General features: G+C 47.4%; 2 protein-coding genes across 3 annotated transcripts in view; one reads left to right on the top strand and one right to left on the bottom strand.

Annotated features, from left to right (window-relative positions):
• The window catches only part of UBE2R2 (ubiquitin conjugating enzyme E2 R2), a 97,281-nt gene extending 88,521 nt beyond the window's left edge, over positions 1 to 8,760 (top strand). Inside the window, exons 4-6 of one of the 2 annotated variants that reach the window (XR_011465099.1) lie at positions 2,427 to 2,561; positions 5,485 to 8,071; positions 8,126 to 8,760. Coding sequence is in view for 1 of the 2 variants with exons in the window: in XM_005903026.3 (XP_005903088.3) it covers positions 2,427 to 2,561; positions 5,485 to 5,704 (355 nt within the window). In the remaining variant the exon portion in view is untranslated. Of the gene's footprint in view, positions 1 to 2,426; positions 2,562 to 5,484 lie in introns of both variants that reach the window. The other variant, XM_005903026.3, reaches the window with a different exon arrangement.
• A 1,173-nt stretch (positions 8,761 to 9,933) lies between these two features.
• UBAP2 (ubiquitin associated protein 2) overlaps positions 9,934 to 15,424 on the bottom strand; it is a 118,948-nt gene continuing 113,457 nt past the window's right edge. The window contains 9 exon segments of the mRNA XM_070375460.1: positions 9,934 to 10,865; positions 10,962 to 11,153; positions 11,236 to 11,303; positions 11,462 to 11,569; positions 11,652 to 11,751; positions 12,020 to 12,225; positions 12,438 to 12,516; positions 14,813 to 14,860; positions 15,123 to 15,214. Coding sequence (XP_070231561.1) covers positions 10,770 to 10,865; positions 10,962 to 11,153; positions 11,236 to 11,303; positions 11,462 to 11,569; positions 11,652 to 11,751; positions 12,020 to 12,225; positions 12,438 to 12,516; positions 14,813 to 14,860; positions 15,123 to 15,214 — 989 coding nt within the window. The 3' untranslated portion in view covers positions 9,934 to 10,769.

Genomic DNA, 15,424 nt, shown 5'->3' with positions numbered 1-15,424 from the left:
TTTCTTTGAATCTTCTTACTGTAACTACTGAAGAAATCCGGAAGGATGGGTTTGGGAGTTACAACAAGGAGTTAACCTAATAGAAAGGGGGACATATTAATATATGTGATAAATTGACTTTAACTAGATGGGAAAGTTTTCTTTGAAAGTGCCTTTGTGGTAATCTTGTATAATCACGTAACAGAAACTCTTTACCCTTTTAAGGAGAAGGTTTCATCAAATCAAACATCTAATTGCCCGGTTCCCTCCCTTTATTTTTTGCTTGGAGTCAGGAGCAAAAGGCTATTTTGCAACAACACAATCTGTAACCTCGCACCAGTGAGAAAAGGTAGAGAAATTTAATTTTTCATCCCATGTTTCTTAACTTCATGCACATAGCTTTTAGGGGAGAAAAAAGCATGAGAACTATTTCAGACATTTTTGGATCTTACTGAGTTTATTTTATCTAACAGAAACTTCATTCCCTGTAATTAAAGGTATCTAGTTTTATCTGTGGATGAAAAATTTTCACAGAATTTCTGAGCCCTAAGATATCAGGGATGGCATCTAACTCTCTCACAGTTGTACATTCAGCATCTCACTTAGTGCCTCTGGTACAATAGTAAGTGCTTAGTAAGTATTTTTGAATAAGATTTCTATTATTAAGAAATTAGTTCTTCCATGTTAAGGCTGTTGCTTTTTCTCCATTCTCCTGCTTAATTCTTACTTGCTTCCCTTAGAAGTATGGGAAAGAAATACAATTGTATGTAATACTGGTTTTCAGATCTTCTAAGCAGCCATGATACAAATTAGATATATGGAGTCTAGCATCATTTTTACCCTTTACTGTGAAAAGATTGCCTTCAAGCTAAGTATTTTTTGCTTCTGCTTTTTCCTTTTGCTCTTAACTAGAGTAATGGAAATAAAAACAAAAATAAACAAATGGGGCCTGATTAAACTTAAAAGCTTTTGCACAGTAAAGGAAACAGTAAACAAGATTAAAAGAATGGGAGAACATATTGCAGATGAAATAACTAACAAAGGATTAATCTCCAGAATATATAAGCAGCTCATACAGCTCAACATTAGGAAAACAGCCCAATCAAAAAATGGGCAGACCCAAACATTTCTCCAAAGAAGATATGTAGATGGCCAATAAACATATGAAAAGATGTTCAACATCACTAATTATCAGAGAAATGCAAATCAAAACTACAGTGAGGTCTCACCTCAGACCGGTCAGAATGGCCATCATCCAAAAATTTACAAACAATAAATGTTGGAGAGAATGTAGAGAAGAGGGAACCTCCTATACTGTTGGTGGGAATATAAAATGATACAGCCATTATGGAGAACAGTTTGGAGATTCCTTAAAAAACTAGGAATAGATCTACCATATGACCCAGCAACCCCCCTGCTGGGTATATACCCACCCCCCATCCCGAGAAAACCATAACTGAAAAAGACACATGTACCCGAATGTTGATAGCAGCTCTGTTTACAGTAGCCAGGACACGGAAGCTACAGATGTCCATCGACAGATGAATGGATAACAAAACTGTGGTACAGCTATACAAAGGAATATTATTCAGTCATAACAGAATGAATTTGAGTCAGTTCTAGTGAGGTATAACCTAGAGCCTGTTATACAGAATGAAGTAAGTCAGAAAGAAAAAAAACAAATACAGCATTAACACATATATGGAATATAGAAAAACAATGATGAACCTATTTGCAGGGAAGGAATGGAGACGCAGATGTAGAGAGTGGACTTGTAGACACAGTAGGGGAGGGAGAGAGTGAGACTAATGGAGAAATTAGCATCAACATATATATACTATCAGGCGTAAGGTGGATAGCTGGTGAGAAGTTACTGTGTAGCACAGGAAGCCCAGTGTGGCCCTCTGAGATGACCTAGAAGGGGAGATGGGGGGAGGAGAGGGAGCTAGGGAGGGAGGGAATGTAAGTATAATTATGGCTGATTTGCGTTGTTGTATGGCAGAAACCAGCACATCATTGTAAAAGTTTAAAAAAAAAAAAAAAATATATATATATATACATACCCATATAAAAACTGTATGGCATTTAAAAAATAAGACACTGCAATAAAAAAATTTTAAACCTTAAAAAAGAAAACTTTTCATTTTTAAAATGTTATTTGAAAAGCTTCCAGACGTCCAATTTTTGTAGATTGGAACATGTTGCCAGCTAAGACAGTACCTTCTACAGAATTCATGTTTTGGCCTGCAAACCAACCTTCATGCTGAACTCAGATTCCCTCTGCATTGTCTTCTAGATAGCAACTTATTCCTAGTCTAACCAATACTGGAAACAAAATTTTGATACTCCCCTAAAGCCTTAAATATTATAGTCTTAGATTTAAAACAAAAACTTTTGAATACTGTGAATGTGAATATTCATAGCTGACCCTTTTTTCCTGTTTCTAGGACTATCCTGTTAAGTGTAATCTCATTGCTTAATGAGCCCAACACCTTCTCCCCAGCCAATGTGGATGCTTCGGTTATGTTCAGGAAATGGAGGGACAGTAAAGGAAAAGACAAAGAATATGCTGAAATCATTAGGTAAGGTGTTTTGTTTTGTCTTCTGTTTGCTTCAAGTCTTCATACAAAATCAAAGTATATCCTGGAACCAAGGGCTTAAATTGAACTTAAATGTCGACTCTGTGTTTGCCAATTAGATTTATCGTTTGGGAAGAGATTTGTGCCTGAGCCTAATGATACTGGCTTTTGAGAGAACAGCAGATCTGATTTCCAGAACTTCCATGTTCTTTTTTTTTTTTTACTTTACAATATCGTATTGGTTTTGCCATACATTGACTTGAATCTGCCATGGGTGTACATGTGAGAACTTCCATGTTCTGGCTAGTCGAGTTTGCAAACTCTTCCTCCTGATCAGTTTAGGGACACTGTTCTAGGCTTTCAACATGCCCTTTAAGTGTAGCAAACACCCAAGGTATTCCAGATGTCTATTCCAGATACTTTTGTTTTCAAATTTTTATTAATGAAATCCTATAAATTATTGACGTTTTTAACCACAGCAGCGTCTTCCAAGAATCATCCTCGCCTAACTCCCTTACCCTACAATCGTTATCAGCAACTGTAGTACATGATTTAACAGAATGGAATAAGAATCAGGAGACTTGGAGTATACTCCTAGCTCTGCCATGCCTCACATGACCTTTTATAAGTTAACTTTATATATATAGTTATTTATTTATTTATGTAGCTGCCCCGGGTCTTAGTTATGGCGTGTGGGATCTTTAGTTGCAGCCTGTGGGATCTTAGTTCCCAAACCAGGGATCAAACCCATGTCCCCTGCACTGAAAGTGTGAAGTCTTAGCTGCTAGACCACCAGGGAAGCCCCTATCAGTTAACTTTTGAGGGTCTTTAATTTTCCCATCTATAGAAGGAAATAAAAAGGTAGATGGTATTAGGCTCAGCCATTCATTTCTAGTTATATCCTGCATAGAATAAAAGGTTTTCCTAACAGTACTTAAGGATTGGTAGAGCCCCAGGGACAATTCCAGCCCATTCTGTGTATATGAATTTTAGTAAGCACTAGAATTTATTTAAAAAGTCCCTCTCTATAAATCTAGTTGGCACAATACCATGTGATTTTTTTTTAATGCATGTCATCTGACAGTTGAAAAAGTTATCTGTAAATCACCTCCAGACCCTCTGTCTAATCCACAGTCATTTAATGAAATTGCAAGGATAGAATCTGGGCATCTGTATTTTGTTTTTACCAGCCACTTAGGTGACTGGTTTATACCAAAGATTGAAGATAACTAGTGTAAGTAGTAAGAAGTTGAGTGTGGAAGTGGACTGAGGATTGGAAAATGGGAATTCTTCATAAAATTGTCAGATGGAAGTCTGATGTTCATGGGAAGGTTGGATGTCAGGCATAGTCTTTTTCCTTAAGGGAATTCATACTTCTGTTTGTAAACAAACAAATGACTGTGTAATAGGATAAGTGCAACTACAGAAACACAAACAAGATACAGTGGAAGGAATGTATAATATGTTTCTAGGAGAGAGTCTTAACCAAGAATTTTTCAGAGAGAGGGAGAAACATGTTTACTGAAACACAGGTGTATGACAGCATGACATGTCAAGAGAATGGTGAATTCTAATTTGAGAATTGATGGGAAATTAAGAAAAGCATCAGGTCTTAAAAGACAGTGAAGTCAGAAGGAGGTGACAGAGTGTCACTTAAAGACTGTGTGTGAAAGGATAATCCTATTTGAGTTCCAAAGGAAAGTGATTGACCAGGAGACCAGCTGAGATCTGAGGAGGCAGAGATGAAGACGAAACTGACGAAGTGACAAACAAGAATGAGAAAACAGATTTGAAAATATTTAGGACTTTGAAGTAAGGAGGTGAGAGAAGAAAGATGGGAGAAACTGGCCACAGAGGTGGACAGTGACAGACCAGACAGATGAAGACTTGCGCGTTAGGATTCCATCAGCACGGAGAAGGGAATAGGGTTCAGAAGAGAGAGAAGTCTAGGCTGGACCCTGATGATTTGAGTGCTGTCAGTATGAAGGGTTAGAACCATGGGAATGGATAAGGTGGTCCCAGGAGGAGATTGTGAGAAGAGAGATTCAAGCCTGAAAGCCTCAACACCAGCATGCAAGGCAGCAAGATCAACCGAGAGGAGTCTAATTAAAAGGAAGACGGGGAGAATAGTGGTTTGATGTTTTAAGTTCAGTTTCTCTAACCCGTTGAGGGATCAAATTTTCATACTTATTGAAGGAAACAACCTTCATGCATTCATACAATCAGTATTTGTCACACAGCTGTGTATGACAGACTGCACTCTAAGCAGCAAGGGAACAGAATTAACTAAGATAGACAAGGTCTTTGCTCACATTCAGGGGAGAAAATGACAGAAAGGTGAACAAGTGAGGAAGTAGGATAATATGAAGGAATGACAAGATGGCTCCTTTTCTGTCAGAACAAGCCTCCTCTCAGATGACATATGTTCATAAGTTCATATGTGTAGGGCAGAACAGCTGATCCACACAGAAAAACTAGGTGTGTTTGAAGGTACTAAAAAATACCCCAGAGTGGTCTGAATGTTTTGGAATTGGAGAAAGCAGTGAAGTGGTAGGCAGGTGGATCATGCAGGACTTTGAATTTAACATGAGATATTTGGATTTTACTCCAAGTAGGAGGATTATTGAGTTGTTGGGGCCTGCATTCTAGGTTTAGTGTGAGACCAACTGGAAAAAAAATGTGAGGTGATTTCCAGCTAACCAGTATTTGAGATCCATGGCTTCAAACACCCTTCAGAAGGGTCATTATCCTTCAGACGGGTACCTGATGGGCTGGAACTTCTGGTGTAGTAGAGGGTATTTGTCAAAGATGCTTTTAAGTAGACAGGTTCTAAAGTTCAAAACCCCAAGTCACAAAGACGTTTGGATTATTTTGGCCAATTATAAATCCATGTTCCAGAGACTTACATAAACTATCCTGTCTTCAGGAAACAGGTGTCAGCCACTAAAGCCGAAGCAGAAAAGGATGGAGTGAAGGTCCCTACGACCCTGGCGGAATACTGCATCAAAACTAAAGTGCCTTCCAATGACAACAGCTCAGATTTGCTTTATGACGACTTGTACGACGATGACATTGATGATGAAGATGAGGAGGAGGAAGATGCCGACTGTTACGATGATGACGATTCTGGAAATGAGGAGTCGTGACGTGCTCCTTCAAGGCCCCTGTACTGCCCTGCCGTCTCAGGCCAAAGGGAGGGGAGCAAGTGGGGACCTAGCAGTGGCCCCTCAGCAAAAAGCTATCACGGGGGTGGGGAAAACAAACACGGCTCCTGCTGACCCCCCTTATGGATCTCAGTTTGCTCCTTTTTATGGACCTCTTAATGGAGAGAAAGTAGTCCTCCACAGAATGTCTGAATTCTTGCATTCTTTACCCTTCCATCACTGTATTGATTCTTTTTTTTCCCCTTTCTTTAAATCCAAACTCGCCTCACTTCGTCTCTACAAAGCGTTCACAGCAAAACACGTTTGGTCCATTTTTAGATTCTTGAAGAATTAGTCTTTCACCAAGACGTTTAATGTGTTTAAAGCTGGGAACCCATTGGGAGTTCACAAGTGCTGCATATGCTGGGTAGCAAAAGAAAACAACCACAAAACCCCCAGAAAACAAACTTTTTTTTTTTTTTAAGCAGATTTGCCAAGGTTTAGCTGCTCATTTACGTGTGTGTGCATTTGTTCAGCCCCATGATGGTGAGTTTTGTTTCTTAAGGCTGGGGTACAGTGGGCGTCAGGGACTTTGTTCTGAACCTGATGAGACATGTTCCTAAGGGCACAGAACCGTCAGCCTCCAGGAAATCCTCCTCACACAGAAGAGAGGAATCAGATTTTGTTTTTTGAAATTGGGATCTAAACCCTGAAATAAATATTCATACTTTACATAGAACTGATTGCTATTTATTTTGAAGGCAGAGTTATTTTTGCCCCCCAGGGAGTGGGGGGAGAGAGGGGGGATTAGCGTGAGTGTGTGGAGACTTAGTGATGGGAACAGAGATTTAAAATCACTATGCCAGTTTTGGTTGATGCTGCTGGGGGAAAGTCAAACTGCTGGTGACCACTGTTGGGAGAGAAAACATCTGTTTCATATATGTAACACGGCCTTTCCCTGAAAGATACACTCTCACGAGCATTTTTTTTTAAGTAGCGAGGTTTTAATTACTCAGTATTAATACTAGGTGCATGTGTTTAAGATTTTGGTTTTCATTGAGCTGCTTATACTGATAGTGGTAACTGTGGATATATGTGAGACCTGAGTGACTGGTTCCCGCTTTCCTCATTGGATGTGACCCCGACTTTTGTCTCCTTTTGATGTACTCGGGCTGCGGAGTACAAGCAGAAGTTGTGCATGGAGCTTTTCCCTGAGCTGCTTTGTCTCTTCTGGCAGGGCCAGGGGAGTTGGCTGCAGGCAGTGTCCAGGCAACACTACATCTTCCTGCCGCACAATTACTGCAGCTTTGATTTCCCTTGTGCCGATCGTGTGTTACTTCAATATCAAGTTCCATCAGCCTTCACCAACCAGGGACTTCTGTACGTGGCGATGATTTTTGTTTCTTGTGGGGGCGGGCCAGTGCGTAAGAGGGCAGTGTTCTTTTCAGTGGGAAAAATACCGCTATGAACTTACTTCAGATCCCTGTGCGTTAGCATCAACTCCTTTTCTTCAGATCGTACAGCTCAGAAAGAATGAAAGGGTTGATGAGGGACAGGGGTAGGATGGATCCTAGGACAGAGTAAGTGATGCTTAGGTCCTTAGTTCCTCCTTCCTTTCTGATCTCAGGGTTTTCATTCGCTCTTCAGACTCTCCAAACATTTGCTGACTAATTCCCAGCAGCCCTCTTTGGAATCTTAGGTTTGGTCTAGTATTAAATTGGGAACGTTAAACATGCTAAGGTTCATGTGGGACAATGTTGAGCCTGGTCCCAGAATCTGTCCAAACTCCATGGGGCTACCTGCACCTCTGAATCAACAACTGTGGTCAGATTCAGAAAACAAAGCAGCTCTCTTGTGATGAATAGTGACGCTGAAAGTAGCTTTTTACGCCCCACATGTACTCTCACCCTCCACTACTACACACACACACACCCCACCCCCCCCCTACGTTTACAGCCAGTAGCTTGGTCTTACTCTTGGAACCTTAAAACTAAGCCCTTCCCCTTCCTGCTGAAGCATTTCTCTCCCAGGGCAGGCCAGACACTTTGGCATTGTGGGAGGTGCTGTCCCATTAGGCCCTGTGGCCTCTGTTGCACATTGACTCAGGGAGCCAGAGAGCCAGGTGGAGGTTGTACCTCTTAGCCCTTTGGGGTTTACTTTTGAGGGCTAGGTTTGCCAGTGATGAGAGTACAATCAATTCCAGAAAAGACTGGGGTGTGTGTTGATTTGCCAGAATTGCTAGAAGGTGGACGTTCGGATAGCTCTGACTTGTAAACCCAGGTGCTGGTTCCAGAGCTCTGTCCTGAGAACACCAGACACAGGAGACCTTGAGCATGTGGTTGCCTTTGGGAGTGGAGATCTCGGGCTCAGGCCACAACCTCGGGAGCACGTGATTGCCTTTGGGAGTGGAGATCTCGGGCTCAGGCCGCAAACTTGGGAGTACAGTTGTGCTGTTTGGTGTAACATGAATTCAGAAACCACCCTGCAATTTGAGGTTCCTTCAGATTCTAGCGGAGGCCTCTGGATGCTCTTCAGGTCTGTGTATTTTGAGGCTGGGTGGACAAAGTGTATCATCGTGATTTTGTTGTTGCTTCTCACAGTCTTCCCCACTTTCATTTCACATCATTCCAGAGTTCTTTTCTGTTAGCCAAACTTTTTTGTAGTCCCTTCTTCTTTCCTGGTAATTATTTGCTTCTTTATTTGCTGGTTTCCTTACGTTTGGAAAATACATAGTAAGTGATTGAAGGGGAAAATGTGTAGTTCTCCATTGAAAATTAACCCTCCACCCCACCCCACCCCCATCCTGATTTTTAAAAAAAGGTTTACATTTACAAAGATTCAGATGCAATTTTCAACTCTTCTGAAACCAGCAGGACACACCTGACTTTAATAGTTTTCTTAGCTGAAATTGTAGATGTTTTTCTTCAGTTTAACTTATGAGAAAAGATTATCTGATGCATTTTGTGTTCAACTTCCCCTTTAGTGGTTTATTTTTGTCTTTTTCTGCCCATCTGTCTACTAATAAAATGTGAAATAAAATATACCTGTATTGCTACTTCCCCATGGAATGACCCTTTTCTTTTTTGTGTGTTAAAAGGTGATCTTAATACTTCCTGTGTTCCAGATTATACACAGGACTCAGCTGAAAAATTAAAAAAAAACAAAAAAAACAAATCCTTACTAGTTTAAGAAAGGTTACTAAAGACATGTTAACCTTAATTCTGAAATAGGGCACAATCTGCTGGTACAAGTAGGTCGGTGACTGACAGACGGGTGCTCCACTGCCCTCCTTAGGCAAGTTTTTTGTTTTTCTTGTCGCTTGTCATCTTAACTTCCTGCTGTTAAAATCAGTGATTAGGAGGCAATAGGTGCCATGATAGTGATAAGTTTCAGTTGTGGACACTTAACCTTTTAAGCCAGCCAGCAGTGCTCAACATATCTGACGAATGACCGTTGATTTTAGAGGTCAAAAGCAGCGGAAATGAGGACTGTGCCCCCGGGCTGGTTCCCATCCAGCCTGCTGACCTGAAACCAGACGCTATAATGTAATGCTCTGGGAAACACCTCAGGGCCCTGAACTAGCTGCCAGGTTGAACTACATCTATGCCTCGACAAGCATGGAGATTTGCCTCCTGGCAAGACGCATGGATAGTTTTATGGCCCCGGTTCCTTCTGCACTGGTGGCCTGGAATCAAGAGGGAGGAGCTTAAGGGAAGTCAGACTCCTGGCCTCAGGTGAATAGTTCCTTGGGACCTTGTAGAGCAATTTAGCTCAGGACCCACTTACCTACTTCACAGCACTTTGACTGACTTGTTACAGCTATCAGTCAAGATGGCATTTGGCTGATGAAAAGCAAAGGACAGAGAGCTTAACTATTCAAACTCTCTCACAGGCCTAGAACTAAGAACTAAAGAACTTAAGAACTCAGCTCTTAACTTTGGTTGGAAAACAAATTACCCTGCTTGTCCCCTAGGTCTGTTACAGAGTTGCAAGCAAAGCAAAGGTAATGGGCAATGTCTGTGCTATGTCAGGGGGGTTAGCTACCTTGTCAGCTGTATCCTTTACCTTTGCCATCTCCCTGTAATACCCAAATACCCACTGAAGCCCTGATGACCTCTTACTATAAGACATTGAGTTCTGCTTCAACACTGTGAAGTCCAGGGTACCCGGCACTGTAATGAAGACACCTCTGCCCTGAGCCCTCCTTCAGTCACACCATACAAGAGACCAAGCATGCTCTCAGAACTTTATTAGGTGGTGTTTGGGCAAAAGAGAAAACCTCCGAAATAGTCACCCTCCTGGTTCAGGACAACTGGAATAGAGGAGCCTTTGCTGAAGATGTGCTCTCACCGAAATGAAAACATTTCTGATTTTTTTTTTTTAAGGGGGGAGCTGACTGGCTGACTATCTGAGCACAAATTCAGAATTAAGAATGGTCAGCCAGAGGAAGGCAAGTCTGGGGACAAAACCAGACGCCCCTGCTCTCTATGGAGACAAATAGGTGCCACTTTCATGTTGGGTGGGGGATATATCTCTGCTATTCCCAGATCAAGATTTGGAGGGAGGGGAACATGACAAATGACAGAAGGACCAGTTTCTCAAAAAGTGAGGGAGAAAGTAATTACACAGGGACAAAAACTCAAATGATGGTTTACAAGGGAGATAAATCGTGATTCTTCATTGGTACCAGACCCTAGTATCCAAACTGCCCTAAGCCAGCCCCTCCAGACACTGCCCGTGCAGGGGGCTAGGGAGAAGGCCTGAGGCAGAGGGGAGGGGGGCTTCTTTTGCTACAGCAAGAAGGGGCTTCAGTGGGGAGAGTAGCAGCTGCTCCCCACTCCCCTAAGACTTGTATCACATTTACAAATACATACATAAATACATTACATACAATAGCGAGTCTGGGAGGCAGGCTCCCCCACAGAGGCTCGGCTGACACAGTTACATGTCTCAGGAATTCTAGGAAAGGGCGCCGGGCTCCCAGAGAAATGGGCTCCATGTGTTTTCTCCTCCCCAGGGAAAGCCCGCCCAGCCCGCCCCGCTTGCCCCCGCTTGCCCCGCTCAGGGTTCAGTTTGTCCAGTATGGAGAGTTGCCGTAGGCAGGTTTGGAGGCTTGCGACTTGGGCTGCAGTGAGCTGGGCTGGTTGCGCTGACCGGAGCCGCTCTGAGGAGGAGAGAAGGCGGTCAAGGCTGAAGCGGACCACCATCAACCCCCACCTGGGTGTACAGGGCCAGGTGGCCTCTGCCTCCGACAGCTCACCTGAGCATCCTGCGGAAGATGGTGGTGCAGCAGCTGCGAGGGAGCCTGCTGGTGGGCCGGCAGGATGTGCAGGAACGGCGGGGGCGCGTACCCGGGCGCCGCTCCAGGGGCCAGGGGCCCGGTGGAGCCCAAGGCCGAGGGCAGGCCGAACGGGGGTGGAGTCCCTGCATGAAATCCCTGCTTGTCAAACGTCTGCAGGGCAGAGAGACAACAGTGAGGGCCAGCCGGGCGGCAGCTGCCCCAGCCTGGCCCCTCAGCGCCAGGCCCCCCTCACCTGAGTCTTGTTGTAGACAGACCCGGTCATATCAGGGAGGCCAGAGGTGCTCGAAGTCGCCGACACTCCTGGAAGGGAAAGCGGTGGGTGGTTCCCATAGCAGCAGGGCCCAGCTCCAGTCTCCCCAACCTCCAGGGGCCCTCTGGGACGGCCTCGCCTGAGAAGGAGTCAGGGTGGCAGACAACTGCTTTGGGCCTCAATCCTGGACGTAAGGGGGTGATGCTACCTTTGCCAGGCCCAGAGCCTGCAGCCTTGTTCTGTGTCTGTGATGATCCACCATAGCCACCCTTGCTGTAGTCTCCGGCTGCGGTGCCCGGGGTCAGGTCGTCATAACCTAGCATGGCGGGGACAAGAGGCGTGTGTGAGCTCGGTGAGCCAGTCCTGCCCATGCCTCTCTGGGCTGGGAGCACCCTCACCTGTGCCGTAGCTGTGCTGGCCGTAACCGCTGGCCTGCTGGAAAGGGGTGCTGGGGGTGCTGAGGCTCACACCATGCTGCTTGGCTGAGGCCGGAGGGACCTGGGGGAGGGACAAGCAGGAGGCATTAGTGGAGAACAGAGTGAGGGGAGCAGGTCGCCCCAGCTCAGCCTCGGGCAGCAGGTGGCACCACCACCAGGGATGTGTCTTTACTAGTGCCATGCCTGCTAGGTCTCCAAGCAGATGAAACAGGAACATCGCCCCCAGCCTTGACCCATTCTTCAAGGCCAGGTGAGCCCGAGTGGGGACCTGTCCCCCCCTCCCTGCTTCTGCTCCCTGGAGCTGGAGGAACACCCCCACCGATACTCACAAACATGGTGGGCCCATACTGGAAGGCACTGGGCACGCCTGTGTAGTAGGGGAGGCCAGTGTAGCTGTAGCCAGGCGGCAGGGCGGGACTCAGAAAGGGCTGCTGAGCCGTGTGGTGGGCCTGGGACTGGCTCTGCTGTGGCTGAGCCAGGGTGGTGGGGGGTGCAGGGGACGCAGAGTCACCTCGGCCAAACTTGGTGACATCACCTAGGGGAACAGGGGCACTGATGCAGTCCCCACCCTTCATCCCAGCAGGAGGAAAAAGTCAGACAGGCCCCTGCAAATAGGAATAGGGCGGGCTCAACAACAGGAAGCTGGCAGGTCTCTGCAGCCCTTCCGTTTGTTTCCAGGCTCCTGGGATGGGTCACAGGCCAGTCCTTTGAGCAGCCCCTACTCCTAACCCCCTGAAGACGACTAACCTGAATACGGGTTATTAGTGAGGCTCCCATCTCGATTGGCGAGGGCTGGGGGTGTAGCGAAAGGGATCCCATAGTAATCCTAGGAGAGACCAGAGACTCGGTCAGCAGAATGGCTTCACCCACTCCTAGGACAGAGGGCCTTGCAGGCAGCTGGGTACTCCAGGGAAGGCCACGTTCCTGACTGGACCACCAGAGGGCAGCACTCGGAAAATTCAAAACAAACGGTGCCCTTCAGAGTTGTGGCAGCCACATAGCATGTAGACACACTGACCAGTCCCTCAGCCTTCAGGGGCAGAGCCACTGGATCCCAATCACACACATCTTCCTGGGCTGACGATGCTATGGATTTCTTGGGAGATTTCCTGGCAATGAAGCCAAAGTGGATCCAGAGGGTGTGGGTGCTTTTCTGGGAGACTGCTGCCCACGAGGAAAGCAGGAGGGCTTCCCCTCGGCTCAGAGGCCCCAGGTGCAGTATGTCGAGGCCTGGCAAGCCCTGGGTAGTAAGGGGCAGGGCAGGCCTCCCCTTCTCCACGGGGCTTCACTGTGTCTCACCTCTGCACACACACTTCTCCCAGCTCTTGTGCAGCGTCAGGGCTGTTTGGGTAGAGGGCTGGTCTCCTAGCTCAGGACTGACGTGTGCCTACTGGTAATTGCTGCCCTGACCTGTTAAACCCTTGAGGCTCCTCCTCCTCCTCAGGTTTCTACTTGTCCAGGTAACTTTCCTAGCTGTCCCTTAGAGTCCCTCTCACTGGAGAAGGCACTGGAATTCATTTGGCCCATGACCCTCACCAGCATCCACCTGTGACATAAAATGCCTGAGAGGAGGGCTGCTAGGGAAGCACAGCTGGCAGGGTTCAAGTGGGGACCGGCCTGCAGGAAGCCCAAGGGGGCTACTCCTTCACGGAGGAAAACCCCAAGGTGGAAACGAGCACAGACGCACCAGAGGCTAGGGAACGACCCCTATCTCCAAAGACAGGCTCACAAGTGATTTCTTCTAAGGCACAAAAAGATGAACAGAGTATGAAGCAGGACGACCCCCGGGCCTGGAATCCCACCAAGTCACTCTGAGGGGCCCAACCAGGCACCACCACAGACTCGTCTTTCAGAACCAGCTCCCACATTCCACCTCTGAGGCCCTGGGGCTGCGAGGTTTCCTGAGTGTCAGGAGGACCTGGGTCGCACTTCCTTGTTTCCCTGCAAAGCCTAGGGCTTAAGGCATCCCCAGAGACCCTGAGTTCTGTTTTACACCATAGAAATCTGCCAGTACATCCTCAATACCTTCCTGGGCCCTCCAGGGATGTGGGCAGAAAGCCCCACAGGCCCTCGGGCAGTAGTATGGGTTTGCAGTGGCTGCTGGTTTGCACCCTGGGGAAGAGCAGCCCAGCTACAAGCCTCTGGAAATACTCCAGCAGATGAAAGAGTCTCCCAAGAGAAACAAGCTTCAGCCACTGGGCCCGGTGCCCACAGCTCCCTGAGCTCTCTGCGGTCAGCCCAGAGCGGGCAACACTACTTGTGGAGGCCACCTCGCTGCCCTGCACAAAGAGGGGCTGGGGCGGGGGGCCCTCCACTCCAGTCTTCAGTCTGACAAAGGACACCTCACCTTCACTTGGGGAAAAGGAAAGCCTGTGCCCAACAGAGCTGGTATCAGTGTCCAAATAGCTATTACTCTCTGACAATGTGACAGATGCCCCAGACTGCTGAAAATGATCAGGAGTCTGCTAAACAGCAGACCAAGAAGGAAGCGGCAGGACAGGAGCCTGCAGGCTGTCGAGGCAGGGTGCATGCCTCCTTACGTCCCACTCCTGCACTGCGTCCTGTTCATGCGGCCACATCCCAGAGAAGGCCCAGTGCCTCGTCCTGGGAGCAAGGGCCAAAACAGGCAACACTGACCTCAGCAATCAGAGATATCCCAGGGCCAGCAATCTTACAAACAGATGGCAGGCTAAATCTGGAAGGGCCCTTCAAGACTGTCTGCTCCAGCCACTCACTCCAAAGAACAACGCTGCCATCACTGATGGCCACTGCAGAAGCCAGACACTAGATGGATGGCACTTTGAAGGACAGGACTTTATTAAAAGCCTAGGGGCAGACAAGTAACCCCATGTCCTGGTCGGTTGTTTTATTTTTTAATGGGGGGAGGCTTAAGGGAAGAGAAGGACCCACATTTGCTAGAGAAACTGCCTACTGGGGCCCCAGGTGCCAAAGAACTTCAAGGTCCCCAGGCTACAGCTGCACCAGCAGCACCATCACAGCAGCTTTCCCGGCTGCGTGCTGAGGGCGTCCTCAGGTGGGATGTGTCCTGAAGGCCAGACAGCAGGTGGGATGCATGAGACTCAGAGCCTGAAGCCTCCCAGCCTCACCCAAACCCCACTCACCATTGGCAGCCGTGACTGCAGCATCTGGAGCTCGTCATAGCCGTAAATCTGCGTGAGGACACAAAAGCTGTGAGAGACCACACGCCACCCCTGGGGAACCCGGCCCACATGGGGCCAAAAACAAGGCTGGAGGCGGAGGACACGTGCAGGAAGGAGACGGGGACGAGCTGCTGTGGGCAGACGCCCCGCCTTGACTGAGTCCAGCTAGAGAAAGGCCCAGGGTCTAAGGGCAGAGCTGCCCTCAGGGGGAGCGGAGGCAACTCAAGACCGCCCAAGGCCAGCTGGGCTGAGGGGAGCCGGGTGTGCTCACCGGGTAGGCAGGAAGCAGTCCTCCGGGGCCCACGAGGTACTGGTTGTGCAGCAGGGGAGGCACCCCCTGGGGCAGGTTAGGGGGCGCTTTGCCTGGAGGGCAAAAATCAAATGGAGTGACGTGGCCCCCACACGAGTACAATTCCTCAGCTACTGGGGCACAGCAGAACGCAGCAGACCGGGTAGCCCCAGGACAGGGACAGGCTGGGCCACAGGGGGTGAGCTGCTAGCAAACCACAGTTGGCTGGGCCCACACAGCCTGCCCAGGTCTGGCTGATGGGCAGTCACACAAAGTGACCAGGA

Source organism: Bos mutus, chromosome 8 (genome assembly GCF_027580195.1).
Source record: "Bos mutus isolate GX-2022 chromosome 8, NWIPB_WYAK_1.1, whole genome shotgun sequence".
NCBI lineage: Eukaryota > Metazoa > Chordata > Mammalia > Artiodactyla > Bovidae > Bos > Bos mutus.
This window is presented reverse-complemented; position numbering and strand designations above follow the sequence as displayed.